Below are 17,079 nucleotides of genomic sequence, written 5' to 3'. Positions count from 1 at the left end.
CACTGCAGGGGTTGGACCAGATGATCCTTGGGGGGGGGGTGTTCCTCTCCACTCTACAATACTATGATTCTGCGACCACCGCGGGACTCATCCAGAGGAGGGACTTGCCTGTAGTTCACCGGCCAGCGGACCATCCACATCCGGTGATAGGAGAGGGAGGTGACCGAGAAGCAGGTGACCAGCGTCAAGGTGTAGAAGGTGGAGACGAAGACTTTGCAGAGGCCCTCGCTCCACTGGTAGTCGGAGTTTTGGCGGCGGAGCTGGACGACCGAGTACATGGTGATGGGAATGGCAATGTTAAGGATGTGCGTCCCGGCCAGCGTGCAGATGAGGAACTCCAGGGGCTTCCATTTCTTCTGCTTGGCACTCACACTGAGGATCCCCCAGGCGTTGGCCAGGACAGAGAGCCCTGAGCAAACCAGCCAAGCCACGGCGTTCCTGTTCAAGGTCTGCTCATCATCCATGGTGGAGGGAGGAGTAGTGGCCATCTGGCGAGGCCAGGTGAGGATGACGTACCAGGAAGAAGGAGGGGAGGAGATGCATTCTACAAGCAGGCCAGGGCCATCAAGGGTGCATCAGGGAAGTGGGGGGATCCCACCCAAGGACGGACGGGGAAGCAGCACCCGGGGTGGTCCTATGGCTCATGGTTCTGGAAGGGAAACAAGAGACAGCTCAGAAAACAAAAAGAGCAGCACCACATGCAAAAGATTTGCGTGAAATTGATATCCTACTGGATTGCAAGGCTCAAACAGAGGAGGAACAAAACATAGGAAGAACCAGCTGCATTAAGGCCATCTAGTCCATCTTGTTCTTGCAGTGGATCCAGGCACGACAACCCTCTCCCCTCCTGCGGTTCCCGGTATTTGGAGGCATAGTTAAACTGTGGAACTCACTTCCACAGACGACAGTGATGGCCATCTACTCAGGATAGCTTCAAAAGAGGATACGGCAGATTCATGGAGCAGATGGCTCTCAATAACTACCAGCCAGGAGGGCTATCACTTTGCCTCCATAGCAGGAGGCATCAATTAATCCGAATAAGAGTTGCTGGAAACCGCAGGAGGAGAGAGGGCTCCTGTGCTCAGGTCCTGTTTGCAGGTTTCCCATGGGGTCATTTGTGTGGCCACTGTGAGAACAGGATGCTGGACTAGATGGGCTACTGGCCTGATCCAGGAGGCTCATTTTATGTTCTTATGTTAAACCCTTTTTAACCCCCAGAGGGGGCTCTTGAGATTAGCATAAAGCAGCAACAACAGCACCAGACAGAGATACTGTTCCCAACCGGGGAGCAACCTCTGATTCACTGAACTGTGGGCACCCACCCACGTTTTTGAGGCACGGTGCAAAGCCCACTACCGCCATGTTAGGCAGCTAGCAGCCAGCAGCCCAATGCTTGGAGTCATGGTGGCTGGAGACGGAGTGTGCTGCCCTTATATCGAGACAAGCCACTAGTCCCCCAACGCCAGTAGCCTCTAATTGGGAGATGCTGGGGACCAAACCAGGGATCTTCGCCTTGCCAAGCAAGATGCTCTGACCAAGTGAGTGCCCCCTTCCTGCAGCCTAGGTAAGCGTAAGACAGTGGTGGAGTGCTAAATTCTGAAGTGCACCAGCTCAGCCTGGCAGCCTCCTCCGCCACAACAGCAGCCCCCAAGGAGCATCCAAATATGCAGGCCACTGAGTCAGCCCACCTGCACATTGCTGCCCACTCCCCCAGTACACAGCGCAAGGCCCAATTCATCAGCTGACGGTCCTCAAGTACATGCTTCTGAAGTCAAACGTATTGCTAGCAAAAAGACCTTTGAAGCAGCTGAAATGAGGAAAGCTCGTTTACTAAGGGGCGCTGGCTGCTGGGGGCTCCCCTCCTCCTGAGCTACCTTTACAGCTTGCTCTCTTAGCATTCCAGCTTTTTGCATTTCAGCATTTTGCTGAAATCTCCACCCTCGATGCTGCCTCCATTGAGCTTTGGCAACCTGGTCCTGATCCGCTTCCAAATCCCCAATCTTGGCTTGGCCCTTCAAAGGGTCTACTTATTATTCTGTCTGGCAGCAAAAAAAAAAAGGGGGGGGAGAGAAACAGAATACTTCTGCTCCAGAGGATCTTCAACAAAGGTGGTCAAGGAGGAATGATCAGAAGAGAACCAAATCAGCTGCCAAGCACCTCCAAAACAGACAAAATGCACATAATTTTGGACTCCTGCTGGGGTCCATGACCACTGCAGGGAGGCATCTCAATAATGTGTCAGAACAGTTCTGACCACAGGTGAGAGAACAGCCTGGAACATTCCTGTACAACAGTGCTGCAAGGGGTTGGACTAGATGACTCTCGGGGTCCCATCCAGCTCTACACTTCCTTGACTCTATGATTCTAACTCTTCCAGAACGTATTGAGTAAGCAAAGCTTGGACAGCAGTTACTGGGAATCGCAGGTGGGCAGAGCGGTGTTGCACTCCTGTCCCGCTTGATGGTTTCCCACTGGGGGCATCTGGGTTGCCATTGTGAGAACAGGATGCTGGACTAGATGGGCCACTGGCCTGATCCTGCAGGGCTCTCTTAAAGAGCTGAGTCAGAACAGTTGTCCCAACCTGGCCACCAACTTGGATGGCTTTGTAAGACACGTTCATGGAGGATAAAGCTACCAATGGCTGCTAGCCAAGATGGCTATGCTCTGCCTCCCTGTTTGGAGGAAGTCATGCTCCCCATGGTTCTCTCCCTCCCCATTTAATCCTCACATGAGCCCTGTGAGGTACATCAGGCTGAGAGAGGCAGCGACTGTCCCAAGGCCACCCAGTGAGCTTCATGGCTGACTTGAGTTTTGAACCCGGATCTCACTCAACCTGATGCTCTAACCACTACACCACACCGACTTTCATGACCCCCACCCCAGGCCTGAGTTCCCACCCATGGAGAACTCAGCCAGCCCCACTCTACACAGCAACCACCCCCTTTCATCTGCCTAGCTCCACCCTTTTCTTGGTCACACTAGAGTGTGACAGAATGCTGAGAGCAGAGCAGTAGACAAGCAGGAAAGGTTGTCAAGAACTGGCTCTAAGGCAGATTATCACCACCTCCTCACAGTATATTTTCACCAGTTTAAGAGGCTGGTTTTTTGTTTTGTTAACATTTACATTTTTCCACTTCTTTTCCATCTTTCACTTTAAAAAACGAAAAAATGCTCCTTCGACCTTCAGGATGTGACATTATCTGTCAGGGTGCGATTTAATATTTAATCTGCAAAGCTTCCTGCAGCTCTAAGCAAGACTTAATGAAATATGTCTTTTGCTATTTATTTTACATTTTTTCTCTGCACGATTCCTAAGGAGCAAGGCTGGGGGCGAAAAGGGAGTGGTGCTGTTTCCTCCTGGGAGCGCTTGGCCGTTTGCTGCAGACAGCCAGCTGCTCACCCTGCTGGGTCAAAAGGCATATGCTGTTCCTGGAGGAATCCACCATGCTGGCCCTCAGGACAAACTCCATTATCAGTTCTCCTGCCTCACAGCTGACCCTGAACATAGTGAGCCCAACCCTTGACTACATTCCTTTTCTTGCAAAACTCGCATTGTTTGAGCAACTGTCTCAAGGCTCAAGCACTCACATTTCTGCACCAGAAGAACTCAAAAGGGTTCCTAGGAACTGGCTTTAAGACTGCGTCAGACCACTGCTCCAGCACTGTCAACACAGACTGGGGTTCAAAGCAGGAAGTCTCTCCCAACCCTACAAGGAGATGATGCCGGATGCCAGGGATTGAGTCTTCAGTATGCAAAGAAGACGCTCTACCGCTGAGCTATGGCCACTCCCCTAAAAATAAAATAGGATGCTAGTCTTCATGGTTCTGAACTCTCTCCCGCAGGAGTCAGCGACAGCCTCCAACTTGGATGGCTTTAAAAGAGGATTGGACAAATTCATGGAGGAGAAGGCTGTCGACGGCTCCTGGTATGCCCAGCGGAGGACCTTAAGGTCCACAAATGACAACATTTTGGAGGTCCCAGGTCGCAAGGTGGTTAGATTGGTCTTAACTAGGGCCAGGGCCTTTTCAGTACTGGCCCCGACTTGGTGGAACGCTCTGTCACAAGAGACTAGGGCCCTGCGGGACATCTTTCCGCAGGGCCTGCAAGACAGAGCTGTTCCACCCGGCCTTTTGTTTGGACTCAGTCTGACCCTTATGTTTCCCTCCCCTTATGGTCTTGATTTATCGGTTACTTTTAAAATGAGGCTGCATTTTAAATTGCATTTTAATCTGTATTTTAAATTGTTTTTTCTTTTCTTTTTCTCCTATTATGTTTTTTACTGTGGTGTTAGCCGCCCTGAGTCTGGCTCTGGCCGGGGAGGGAAGGGTATAAATAAAAATGTTTATTGTTATTAATTATTATTATTATTATTAGACGTGATGGCTATGCTCTGCCCCCACAGTTGGACACTTGTTGCTGGAAGGGAGAGTGCTCCTGGGTTTCCCCAGAATAGGTACCTGGAGTTGCTAGACTAGATGGGCCAGTGGCCTGATCCAGCACGCTCTTTTTATTTCCTTATGACACCCATTTCCCTTCCTTGCAGCAACACTTGGGACAGCATCACCATCTAGTCTAGCAGTGGAACATCCACTTTTGGGGGGCATCCCATCTCAGAGATGAGCAGGATGAGGGAGAGGAAGGAGTCGGCTACCTGCCGGATGTGAGAGAAGCTGGCTAAAAATAACCCAGACTTGCAGTGGGGGGGGGGGAGAGTGCATGGGTATCTCTGTGGAGGAATTCAGCAGGCTTCCTTTGCTAAGCCCCCCCCCCCCATTGACACCTCTCTCTTCGTTGACTGCCATGGCAACCCATCCAACACCAAGGAGATAAATATAGCCGGGTAGTTTTCTTGGGCTACATACAGTTCAGGTGCAAAATGCAGCCGCCACACCGCCCCCCGCAACACTTCCATTAAGTAGCAGCGAGACTTACAATGGCAGGCGCCCCACGTATTTATTTATGCTGTCCCCACAGAGTGGGTGGTGCTGGTGGTGCAAAGACCCAGCGGGGTTTAAAAAGAGAGACTATGAACCACAGGCTTTAAATAGGCACCTTGCAAACGAACGGTCTGTATAGCTCAGTCAGTAGAGCAGGAGGCTCTTAACTTCAAGAGTTACAGGTTTGAGCCCCACGTTGGGCAAAAGATTCCTTCATTGCAGGGGGTTGGACTAGACGACCGACTCTATCAACGCTACCTGGAAAAGACACCTCTCCCTTGCCCCAATCCACCACCACCACCATTATCATTATTAACTGCATTTATATCCCACTTTTCTCTGCACATGGCCACGAATTCCAGTGGGTGAACTTGGGACTGCCACAGCCTTTCAGCCTAGCCAACATCACAGAGTTGTGGTGGGAATGAACTGAAGAGGGAGAGTGCCGTGTATGACACCACAAGCTCCTTGGAGAAAAAGGTGGGCTTTAAATGTAATAAATAAATCAACCCCGGCCAGAAAAGCTACTCCAGATGACAATGATTAGCTGATGGACTGATTGGCTAAAATCCTATTGAACCTTGAAGCAGCTGAATGTTGGAAGATTCAGGAGAGATAAAGGACCTCTTCATGCACCACATGAACTATGGAACTCACTCACACAGGAGACCATGATGGCCACCAACCTAAAGGTAAAGGGACCCCTGACCATTAGGTCCAGTCATGGATGACTCTGGGGTTGTGACACTCATCTCACTTTATTGGCCAAGGGAGCCGGCGTACAGCTTCCGGGTCATGCGGCCAGCATGACTAAGCTGCTTCTGGCAAACTAGAGCAGCGCACGGAAACGCTGTTTACCTTCCCGCCGGAGCGGTACCTATTTATCTACTTGCACTTTGACGTGTTTTTTAACTGCTAGGTTGGCAGGAGCAGGGACCGAGCAATGGGAGTTCACCCCATCACGGGGATTTGAACCGCCGACCTTCTGATCGGCAAGCCCTAGGCTCTGTGGTTTAGACCACAGCACCACCTGCGTCCCCTAGATGGCTTTAAAAGAGGATTGGACAAATTCATGGAGGAGAGGGCTGTCGATGGCTCCTAGTCATGGTGGCTGTTCTCTGCCTCCACAGCTGGAAGCAGCAATGCTTCTGAACACCAGCTGCTAGAAGCCACGGAGTGGGCAAGAGCTCTAGTACTTGGGTCCTGCTTGAGGGTTTCCCACTGGGGCATCTGGCTGGCCACTTTGAGAACAGGATGCTGGACAAGATGGGCCAATCAGCTTGGCTGGATGCTCTAGTCCCAAATGCTGCAACTTCTCCTCAAAGGGGAGCCGTTCCATCGCTTTGATCATTTCGCCACATGTTCCTTTCCACCCTCATTCCAGCTGTCATCCAGCTGTTCTATTGTCTCAAGTTCCCTGGAAAATCAGGGAGTTGGTGGGTTCTACACAGTGTGAAAGGATGCTGAGGAGCAGTGATGTCAACCTCCTGTGATTCCCGGAAATTTTTATTGTTTGCATTATCACCGTGGTCAGTAACAGAAAGTTGGGAAATGGATTTGCAAGATACCACCGTAAGGACTCTTTGAACAGGAATACTTTGGACAAAGCTGGGAGAGATTTACCCACCAACACCATGTTCAACCAGGTCTTAAACATACAGGTCAATCATCATGAATGCTGACTGCATCATCATTATCAAGACTGAGGAAATGGCAGTGTCCAGTATACCTCAGTCCAGTATACCTGAAGGAGCGTCTCCACCCCCATCGTTCTGCCCGGACACTGAGGTCCAGCACCGAGGGCCTTCTGGCAGTTCCCTCGCTGTGAGAAGCCAAGTTACAGGGAACCAGGCAGAGGGCCTTCTCAGTAGTGGCACCCGCCCTGTGGAACGCCCTCCCACCAGATGCCAAAGAGAACAACAACTACCAGACTTTTAGAAGACATCTGAAGGCAGCCCTGTTTACGGAAGCTTTTAATGTTTAATAGACTATTGTATTTTAATATTCTGTTGGAAGCCGCCCAGAGTGGCTGGGGAAACCCAGCCAGATAGGTGGGGTATAAATAATAAATTATTATTATTATTATTATTATTATTATTATTATTATTATTATTATTATTTCTGCCTCTGCAAAAGCAGCATTCCTAGCGAGTCCTCTTAAGGACTGGTAAACATAACTAGCTATGATTTCAGGGGCTGGTTAGCTTTGATTGTTCCATTGCAAGGGGTTGGACTAGATGACACAAGGGGTCCCTTCCAACTCTACAATTCTGAGATTCTATAACCAGCAGGCCTTAAGCAGGGGTAACCAGTATGGCGCACCTCCCATACGATGCTAGGCTCCCAACTCCCACCATCCCGACTGCTGGCCATACTGGGACTGCTGAGAGTCTACAACATCCCATTGGCTACCTCTGCCCTGAACAGCCTGTTCCTTCCCTGCTCTAAAAATCCTTTCTGCTGGGACTCTGGGACTCCTGGAGCAGGACACCTTGCCATGCAATTCAATATGTTGGTAAGGACTGCTTAGGACCACTGTGCTGTGAGCAATAGGCACTCTGCACACCCTCTGGGGCTCATTAAGAGTTCACATGTTCTGAAGATAAGGTCTAGCACTGGAAATGGAATTTATTGATTTTTATTTTTTTATCCGAAGCTCTGGCAGAATTTCAATTGTGTGGAGTTTCCACACACCTCCCTTCATTTTAACAGCTTGTTCAGGAACTGTGCCTTACAGGTTGCACAGCTGTAGGTTTGTGGTTCTCTCCCCTTTCCCCTCCAACAGCACAACCCCGAAGCAGAGAACCCAGCTGTTGCTCAAGAGCAAGCTAAAAAAAGCAGGCACGCAACCTCAGGCATCTCTCGGGCACCTTGACCTCGCCACTGTGTTCTGTGTTCAAAACACGTCTGCACACCTAGTGTAATTGAAATGGAATCGCAGGCACCAGGTGGGGGCAAAGCGTCATCGAGCCCCCAAATAGCTTGCCCAGGTGATTAAGTGCACGGCATTCAAGCGAGCACCCGGGGAATTATTATGCCTCTTTGGTGAATAATGGATCTTTCGCGCTCTCCAGAAATATAATTCATACCCTGGCTGGCACTGTACAGGGCTGCCTTTTGTGACTGGGGAATTGGTAATTACAAAAAATAATAATTAGAGCAAGAGGGGCCAGGCGAGAGGTTTGTGGAGCATTTTGGCTGGGGCAGGAAAGGGGAGGTGGGCTCTTTCGGTTCAGAGGAGCGATTCCCGTTAATGGGCCTCTCCAGGGAACTGGGGGGGGGGCGCGGTTCGGCCCCTGCTGCTGGCAAAGTGCCAACATTTGAACACTCCCAGGAGGCTCAGTATTCAGAAGGTAATCAGTTGTGGCACTGCTGCGGCTCTGCACTACTAGGGAAAGCATATAGAGCAGAGGCAGCTCCCCTGCACAAAGTGAGGCTGTTAGCCCATAAGAAGAGCCTGCAGGATCAGACCCCTGGTCCATCTAGTCCAGCATCCTGGCCAACCAGATGCCCCAAAGGGAAACCAGGAAGCAGGATCTGAGCGCATGAGCACTCCCTCCTCCTGCGGTTTCCGGCAACTGGTATTCGAAAGCATTGCTGCTTTCAACTGTGGAGGCAGAGCCGAGCCACAATTGCTAGGAGCTATGGATTTGGCTAATCCTGTGGGAGAGAGTTCCATAGTTTAACTATGCACTGTGTGAAGAAGTCATTTCTTCTATCTGTCCAGAATCTTCCAACATCTAGCTTCATTGGACACCCAATGAATTATTGTGTTATCAGAGTGGGAGGGAAATGTTTCTTTATCTACTTTCTCCAAGCCATGCATAATTATCGAAACACCTATCATGTCCCCACTCACTTACTTACTTACCTTTCCTCTAAACTAAAAAGTCCCAAACACTGCAATCTTTTTTCATGAATGGGAGTTGCTCCAGCTCATTGGTCATTTTGATGGCCCTTTTCTGAACCTTTTTCCAATTCTACAATTTCCTTTTTGAGATGAGGCAACCAGGATTAAAAAGTGCAATCCTGCCCTCTCAAGCTAACACCAGTTCCCCAGGGTCTGCTCTGATCCTATTATTCATTGGGGATTCCATCACCCCAGCGAGGCAACGGCTCAGGTGAGAGGGAACAAGACCAGGCTGGTGCTAATCTGGACTGGGGCAGGTTCAGCACCATGGACAGCACTGCAGATATTGGCCCACAGATTTTCACCACACTTTCAGGACCACAGCCAGCAACCATGCAGGAGACAAGTTGCCTCAGCACCAGCCTGGAGCACCAGCTAAGCTTTTACAGACCAGCCTAGAGAGTTCTTCAAGACATTCCACACTCTCTGAGAGCTGCATCTGGCATCTAAAGGGTTACCATCTGGAGTAGCTGGCTCCTTCTAGAGCAGCCTTCTCCAATCTTGTGCTTCCCAGACATTTTGAACTACTACTCCCATCATCCCTGACCATTGGGCTATGCTGGCTGTGGTTGATGGGAGTTATAGTTCACAAACCTCTGAAGGGCCGCAGGCTTGTGAAAGGCTGTTCTACAGGGGGCCGGTAAGCACAGAAGCAACCTGGCTTTAAACCCTTAAGCGGCTCAGGACCGCAATACCTTAAGGACCACCTCTCCCCCTAGGACAGACATAGGCAATCTCGGCCCTCCAGATGTTTGGGGACTTCAATTCCCATCATCCCTAGCTAACAGGACCAGTGGTCAGGGGTGATGGGAATTGTAGTCTCAAAACATCTGGAGGGCCAAGTTTGCCTATGCCTGCCCTAAGGAACCAACCCAGACCCTGCGATCATCATGAGAACCTTGTTCATGTGCCTCCTACACGAGAGGCCTGGATTGTGGCAACATGAGAGAAGGCCTTTTCTGCAGTGGCTCCCCACTTGTGGAATGTTCTCCCATGGGGAGACTTGCCTGTCACCTTCATTTCATATCATTAGGCACCAAGTGAAAACATTTCTCTTCTCCCAAGACTTTGACTAATTAAACAATCGATGGTCTTTTATGCTGTGTGAGGCTATTGTTTTTATTTGTTACTATGTTATGTGTTTTCATGTTTTTATACTGTAAACTGCCTTGTGGTGCTCAGATGAAGGATGGGATAGAAATTTAATAATAAATAAATAATAGGGAATACTCTCCCAGCCCCTCGCTGCCCGCTGGAGAGAGTCTTGAGGTCCACTTCTGAGGGTAGCAGTATTTCTGTGGGTTTCAGTAGATGGGGCGTAGGGTCTGAAATGGAGGGACCTGCTTAGGAAGAGCTGAGGAGGAGGTCTGAAATTTCTTGGCCCAGCACCGCAGCAGCTTCTTGGTAGCCTTTCAACTTGCAGAAGCTGTCCTTGATTCCCCACCGCAAGTAACCTAAGCACCTGCGATCAAAATAATGCACCCTCTTGCCCAGTTCACCTGTGCCTCTGCTTCCCCTCTTCTTCCACTTTTGCTGACTGTGTGTTGAATTCTGGACTGTAAAGTCCTTGGGGGCAGGGATCTGTAGAAAGCACCACACCCACTGGCATTCATTCATTCATTCACATGCCAGAACATTTATTTCCCTCCTACCTGATCTAAAAAGAAATCCACAAGGGGGCTAGCCATATAGAAACTCAAATTCAAAATATAAAAAGTAAGTGAATGGACCGTATTTTGAAGTGGTTATGGAGAGCAGATGACTCCCTTGTTAGCACAGCACCATTGTTTCTGGGCACAATTCAACAGTGCTGGTTATAAAGCCCTTTTAGACTTAGGTGAAGGCTACTTGTAGGACCATATTCTACCATACAAACCCACCTGAGATCTAGGTGGCTTCAAAAGAGATTTAGACATATTGTTGGAGGATAAGGCTCTACTAGCCATGATGGCTCGGCTCTGCCTCCAGAAGGCTCCTCCTTACGTTCTCCTTCCCTGTGGAAACAGAGTCTTGGGCAGAATTTTGCTCTGGCAACTATTTCAAATGCCGTCACTCTTTAGAGTCACAGAGCCTTTTGGCAGACTTCTCTCTGATTACTGCCCACCTCAAGAGACCTCTGAAATACCAAACTTGGAGCCAGATGAGTGCAGTGCCAAAAGAGCAACCAGCAGCGCTCAAACACACACATTTCTGCATCGGATTGGTTGTGCCAGTTGCACATCCGCTCAAATCAAGAGAGCATTGCTACCCTCGCAAACAACTCTTTAGCAGAAATCAAATAAAACATTTACTCCTCGTCAATAAGTGATCCATTCTGGGTCTGTCCTGACTTAACAAGCCCTGGGAATTGCAGGCAGGGAGCTTTTGAGAGCCCAGGCTGGTGGCTGCTTTGGACAGGGATGTCTTTTAGAATCATACAATCATAGAGTTTAGAGGGGACCCCAAGGCTCATCTAGTCCACCCCCTGCAATGCATGGGGGAGGGGGGATGGATGGGCACTGGTGATGGCTCCCCTCACCCCCACCAAGCCAAAAGTCAGGAAATGGGCTCCTGCAAAAGGGACCCAGGGCACAGATTGGTGGCACACAGTTATATATGGTATATACAGTATATATGTATACAGAGGCTGACATTCAGAGGGGTGGGGGAGGGAAGCAGTGCTGTCAGGGCCGACTCTGAATTATAGGGTGCCAACATGCATTTCTGGGGGGTGGGCAAAGGGCCCAATCCACACACACAATCTATTGACAAGAACGGTCAATTATGTACATATTATTTAAACTTTTTTTAAAAAAAAAAAAGGTTTCCAGAGCACATAGAGGCAGTGGTTTCTAAGGCAGCCAACTGCTCTGCAAGCAAAGCAAAATACTACTACTACTACTACTACTACTACTAATAATAATAATAATAGTAATAATAGAGGGAAGGGAAGATAAAGGATATATAAACCTGAAGGATATGCTGCCCTTTAGAGCAAACATTCAGCTCCTGCCTCATCTGTGGTCTTATGGGAAGAAGAGGGGGGGATAGTAGCATAGATATTATGTTTGATCTACCTACAGATCTGATAAGAAATGAGCCCTGAAAGTCAACTCTGCGCATGCTCAGGGACACTGTGCACCATGTATGGGTGTATAGTGACACTTGCTGCTCTGCCTCCGGCAGCAAAATATTTTAGCCTGGCCATGATCTCACTGCCCAATTTATATTAGGAAGAACTTTCTGACTGTCGGACAGTGGGACAGAAGGTGGTGGCCTCTCCTTCCTTGGAGGCTTGTAAACAGAGGTTGGGTGGTCATTTGTCAGGGATTCTTCAGCTGTGATTCCTGCATTGCAGGGGGCTGGACTAGATGGTCCTTTGGGATCCCTTCCAACCCTACAATTCTATAATCCCACCAGAGAAAAACCCAGGTGGAGACAGCTTCAAATTCCCTCTATTAGCAGCCGCAAGTAAAGCGGACAAATCAATCAGGAAACAAAGGCCGAGTTTTTGAGACCCACAGAGCATTTTCTCAGCTCCGAGGTTAAAGAAGGGTTAGTGCCGCATCAGAGGAAAACTGACAAACGAACCCCACCAAATTCAGCAGAGCTCTTCCAAGTTGTAAAAGGCATTTTTTTACATCTGGGCCCTCAGGGAAGATTGTTGCAGGGGGGCGGGGGTTGTGGTGGGGGGGGAGAGATGGCACAGTGGCCTGCTGCAACCAATTTGCAAGACACAGCGCTGATAAATCACTCTCTCTTGGATGCTTGCAGGGCAGCCAGAGGCAGGGCTGGCTGAGTGGGCAGCGAGAGTGATAAATGCCTCCTTATGAGAGGGAGGAACACCAGCGAAGCTTGAAAGAAACAGCAGTGGGATCTCCACACACACACACACACAAAGGCCCTCACTAGCACTGCTTAATCTTAACTAATTAATTTTCTGCAAGTTCCCAGTACTGCATTTTCGGACAAGATGCTTCAGTGGCAAAACCTGCGCCAAAACAGATTATCTAGATTAGTTTCTACCTGGCTTGGGGCCTTTTTTTTCAGGATAAGACTGTAATAAACAAACAAACAAACAAACAAATAATATAGGTGCGCAAATCAATGCTCAAAATTGGACAGGGTGAGTGCTTTGGGGGAAGGGCCAAAGCTCACTAGTAGAGCATCTGTCTTGAATGCAGAAGGTCCTGGGTTCAGTCCTCAATGGCATCTCAAGGCAGGGCTGGGAAAAACTCTGGAGAATGGGTAGGCAAACTAAGGCCCGGGGGCTGGATTCACCCCAATCACCTTCTAAATCCGGCCTGCAGACGATCCGGGAATCAGAGTAGAATGTGTGCTTTTATTTAGAATGCATTGCTGGGTTATTTGTGGGACATAGGAATTCATTCATATTTTTTCCCAAAATATAGTCCGGCCCCCCACAAGGTCTGAGGGACAGTGGACCAGCCCCCTGCTGACAAAGTTTGCTGACCCCTGCTCTGAAGAGTCTGAACTGAGCTGGATAGACCAGCAATCCTATTTAATTCAGCACATTATTCAAACCCTTGAGGATGAAGACCTTACTTTATTTTTAGGGGAGAGACTTTAGCTCAGTGGCAGAACACCTGCTTTGCATGCAGAAGGTTCAATCCCTGGCATCTCCAGGTTGGGCAGAGAAATATCCCCTACCTGAAACCCTGGAAAGCCACTGCTGCCAGTCAGGGTAGACAATACTGAGCTCAATGGACCAATGCTCTGACTCAGCATAAGGCAGCTTCCTATGGTCCTACGACCACACAGTGGCTTTAAGATGATCAACAAGCACAGAACCATAGAATTGTAGAGTTGGAAGGGACCCAAGGGCCATCGACTGCAACCCCCTGCATGGCACGATTTAACAGTAGCTCTGACCCTTCCTAGGGTGGTGCTGTGGGTTAAACCACAGAGCCTAGGGCTTGCTGATCAGAAGGTTGGCGGTTCAAATCTCTGCAACGGGGTGAGCTCCCGTTGCTTGGTCCCAGCTCCTGCCAACCTAGCAGTTCGAAAGCACAAAAGTGCAAGTAGATAAATAGGTACCGCTCTGGCGGGAAGGTAAACGGCGTTTCCGTGTGCTGCTCTGGTTCGCCAGAAGCGGCTTAGTCATGCTGCCACATGACCTGGAAGCTGTACTCCGGCTCCCTTGGCCAGTAAAGTGAGATGAGCGCTGCAACCCCAGAGTCATCCGCGACTGGACCCTTTACCTTTACTTGACCCTTCCTGGGAAGGGAAGTCAGATTCCAGGAGATTTGGGGAGGGAGGGAAGGAGGGAGACCTGCTCACCCCTCCTGGTTGATGATGCCAGGTTAGATGCACTGCCCCAGTCTGCCCCAGGCACTCCGAAATGAACCGTTGGCAGGAAGTGAGAAGCAAGGAGGCCACATTCATAGGACTGTGGTGTTAGAAGGGACCCCAAGGTTCATCTAACACAAGCCCTTCAAAGCAATTCGTGGCAGGAAGTTTATCCGCAGTTCTTTTAAAAGGTGCGGCGGCATCCCCTGCTGTGGGAGAATCACAAACAAAGCCCAAACAGCGAATGCCAAAGCAAACCAGGGTCCCCGGGTGTGTGGGTGTGTGTCAGCAAGTCAACTTCAACCGCCTTCTTTTTGAGCGATTAAATGGCTGTTGGGGTTGGAAGAAAGCAATCGCTGTGGCTATTTTCTCCTTTCCATTCAGAACCAAAGTGCCTGCTGGGGTAGGTGAGGGCGGGTTTGTGCATTGCTAGAACCCCGTGGGGCGGGACTGCCTGCGGGGTCTTCGTTGGCAGCTGGAAAAGTCGCTGTGCTGTCCCTGAGCACAGCACCTTACTGTCCTCCCAAGGTGCCAGGGGAGAAAATTAAGGGGTGCATCCGTGGAGGAGGAGCTGAACACACTCATTGGGGAAACCCACTTCTTACAGCCACACATGTTGTCTCTGGAGCGACCACACCTCCATGCTCACCTGGAATCTTGAAAGGGGCTCCTCTCTAAACAGTGCCATCCCGGAAGCCGTTTACTTGGTCACACTAGAGCCTGACCAAGAAAGACGAAAGGCTGCTTTTTACATAGGCTATCAAGACATGGGAGAGTGTTGTCCTTTTTCCTGAAGCAATTGGATGTGTGCTTTTGGATCCAAGTCCTTTGGATCCAGGCCCGTTTAATTTGGTATGGCAGTCGTGACTCAGTGGTTATCAATATGAAACCTGGGAGGGGTGCACTGCCCCCTCCCTAAACAACACACCCGGTGCAAATGCACTTCCATCACACAGTGTCAAATTTTAAAGAGATTTCAGCCGTCCGTCTCCCAACAACCATACCCAGAGTGACTGAGGCAACCCAGTCAGATGGGCAGGGTACCAAACAAACAAACAAACAAACAAACAAACAAACAAATAAATAAATATAATAATAATAATAATAATTGTGAAATTCCTTCCCCTGAGACGTGTGGCTGTCCCCCACACTTTTATTGACCTGGGATTCAACATTTCTTTTACTATGTAGCCTTGTTGTATTGCTTTTTTAAAGGAAAAATGCAGTTTTTAGGTGTTCTACTTATCGATTGCATTTTTAGTATTGTGTACTGGACTTTAGGGTCAGGATGGTATATGAAGGAAATGAAACCAATTAATGCATCATATGGACTACAGAGAACACCTGAAATTCCATGGACTTCAACATCCAGATGAAAGCCTAGCCAGTGAACTGTATGTGCTTTAACCCATGGATCTTTCTGTTTATGAGTAAGAGCATTTCCTTCTCTTCTACTCTTCCATGGAAGTTCTACTCTTCCATGACAGAGGGGTCTGCTGATGGCTATTAGACAAAGCACCAAGGTCAGTTGCAGAGCATCTGCTGTGCATGCAGAACATCCCTGGTTCAATCTCCAGGGAGGGCTGGTAGAACCTACACTGCTCCTGCTAGTCAGTGTAGACAACACTGAACTAGAAGGGCCATTGGTCTGACTATGGGGCTTCTTCTTCTGTTCCCATCATCCATGGTGGCCATATGGAACCTTCATGTTCAGAGGCAGTCCATCTCTGAGCTCCAGTTGCCCAGAAGCACGAGTGAGGAGAGTGCTGCTGAGCTCAGGTCCTGACTGCAAGGCTTCTGGTTGGACACTGCACAAGAATATGTTGGATAAGACGGGCCGCTGGTCTGAGCCATCATCAAGGTTTGTCTTATGCTCTTTAAGAAATCTACTCTGACCAGGTGTAGAGATGGCCACCAACTTGGATGGCTTTAGAAGAGGATCCGAAAAATAAATAGAGGAGGAGGCTATTGGCTGCAATGGCTATGCTTGCCTCTGCTGTCACAGGATGGTACCAGTGGGATCATCAAGTCCAACCCCCTGCAATTCCTATATGGGAATCAAACCTGCAAACTTGGTCTTAGCAACACCACACTCTAACCAACTGAGTTATTCAGTACTTCTCTGAATAGCAGAGGCTGAGTATTGTAAGCAGGGAAAGCACTCATGTCCAGTTTGTGGACTTCCCAGTGGGGCATTTGGTTGGCTACTGTGAGAACAGCATGCTAGACTAGGTGGGCTTCTGGCCTGACCAAGCTGGGGGGGGGGGGTTCCTCTTGCATTGCTAAGGTGGCCTCTACCATCTAAAGTCTCTAAGTACTTGAATTACGCAGTTATGCATGAGCATCTGGTGCTTTTTTTTTAAGTTAATCAGAACCTTGCAATCTATTAGACAAGTGGTTCCCAAACTCCCCCCACTCAACAGTCCACTTGAAAATTGCTGAGGGCCTTAATGGTTTTTATGCCTGTTGTAGCAATTGTAATGAGCTGCACTAGATGCTGTATGATTATTAATTGAATCAAGATTAAACGTCTTAATTCTAGCCTCCCATTGACTTTGCTGCTAATCCTCTCCACTCCTCTCAAGTGCTGACTCTTCCCTCTGCCAATACTGGCCCTTCCCACTCATCTTCTGAATGGACCACCAGGTCCTAAGAAGAACCGCTGCTTCTTCTCAGATATGGGATCACAGTTTGGGGACCCTCTTAATTAAACTAACTAATTCATCAATCAAATGACACAGCCCTCATTCGCTGGGTGAACACAAAACATCCTCTTGGAGGAGCAACTACAAGAGTTTATGGCTGCTTCAGCGACTTTTCAGACATTGACAGCAGGTGCTCCCAGCAAATTCCAAAAATTCCTCGCAATGCTAACAGAGACATCTTTGCAAAATGTCTTTAAGAAGCATCAGGGCAATTAAGTGACCCTCCCTTCCCCACAG

General features: G+C 49.1%; 2 protein-coding genes across 3 annotated transcripts in view; one reads left to right on the top strand and one right to left on the bottom strand.

Annotated features, from left to right (window-relative positions):
• The window catches only part of KCNAB2 (potassium voltage-gated channel subfamily A regulatory beta subunit 2), a 384,406-nt gene that overhangs the window by 266,788 nt on the left and 100,539 nt on the right, over positions 1-17,079 (top strand). The window lies entirely within an intron of this gene.
• Positions 1-17,079, bottom strand: part of GPR153 (G protein-coupled receptor 153) — a 34,249-nt gene that overhangs the window by 15,858 nt on the left and 1,312 nt on the right. Inside the window, exons 1-2 of one of the 2 annotated variants that reach the window (XM_083752620.1) lie at positions 10,729-10,803; positions 109-649 (exon numbers count right to left, since the gene is read on the bottom strand). In XM_083752620.1, the coding sequence (XP_083608746.1) occupies positions 109-488 (380 nt within the window). In that variant the 5' untranslated portion in view covers positions 489-649; positions 10,729-10,803. Of the gene's footprint in view, positions 1-108; positions 650-10,728; positions 10,804-17,079 lie in introns of those variants that run through there. The other variant, XM_083752619.1, reaches the window with a different exon arrangement.

The sequence above is a fragment of the Podarcis gaigeae genome (genome assembly GCF_964106915.1).
Source record: "Podarcis gaigeae genome assembly, chromosome: 8".
NCBI classification, from domain to species: domain Eukaryota; kingdom Metazoa; phylum Chordata; class Lepidosauria; order Squamata; family Lacertidae; genus Podarcis; species Podarcis gaigeae.
This window is presented reverse-complemented; position numbering and strand designations above follow the sequence as displayed.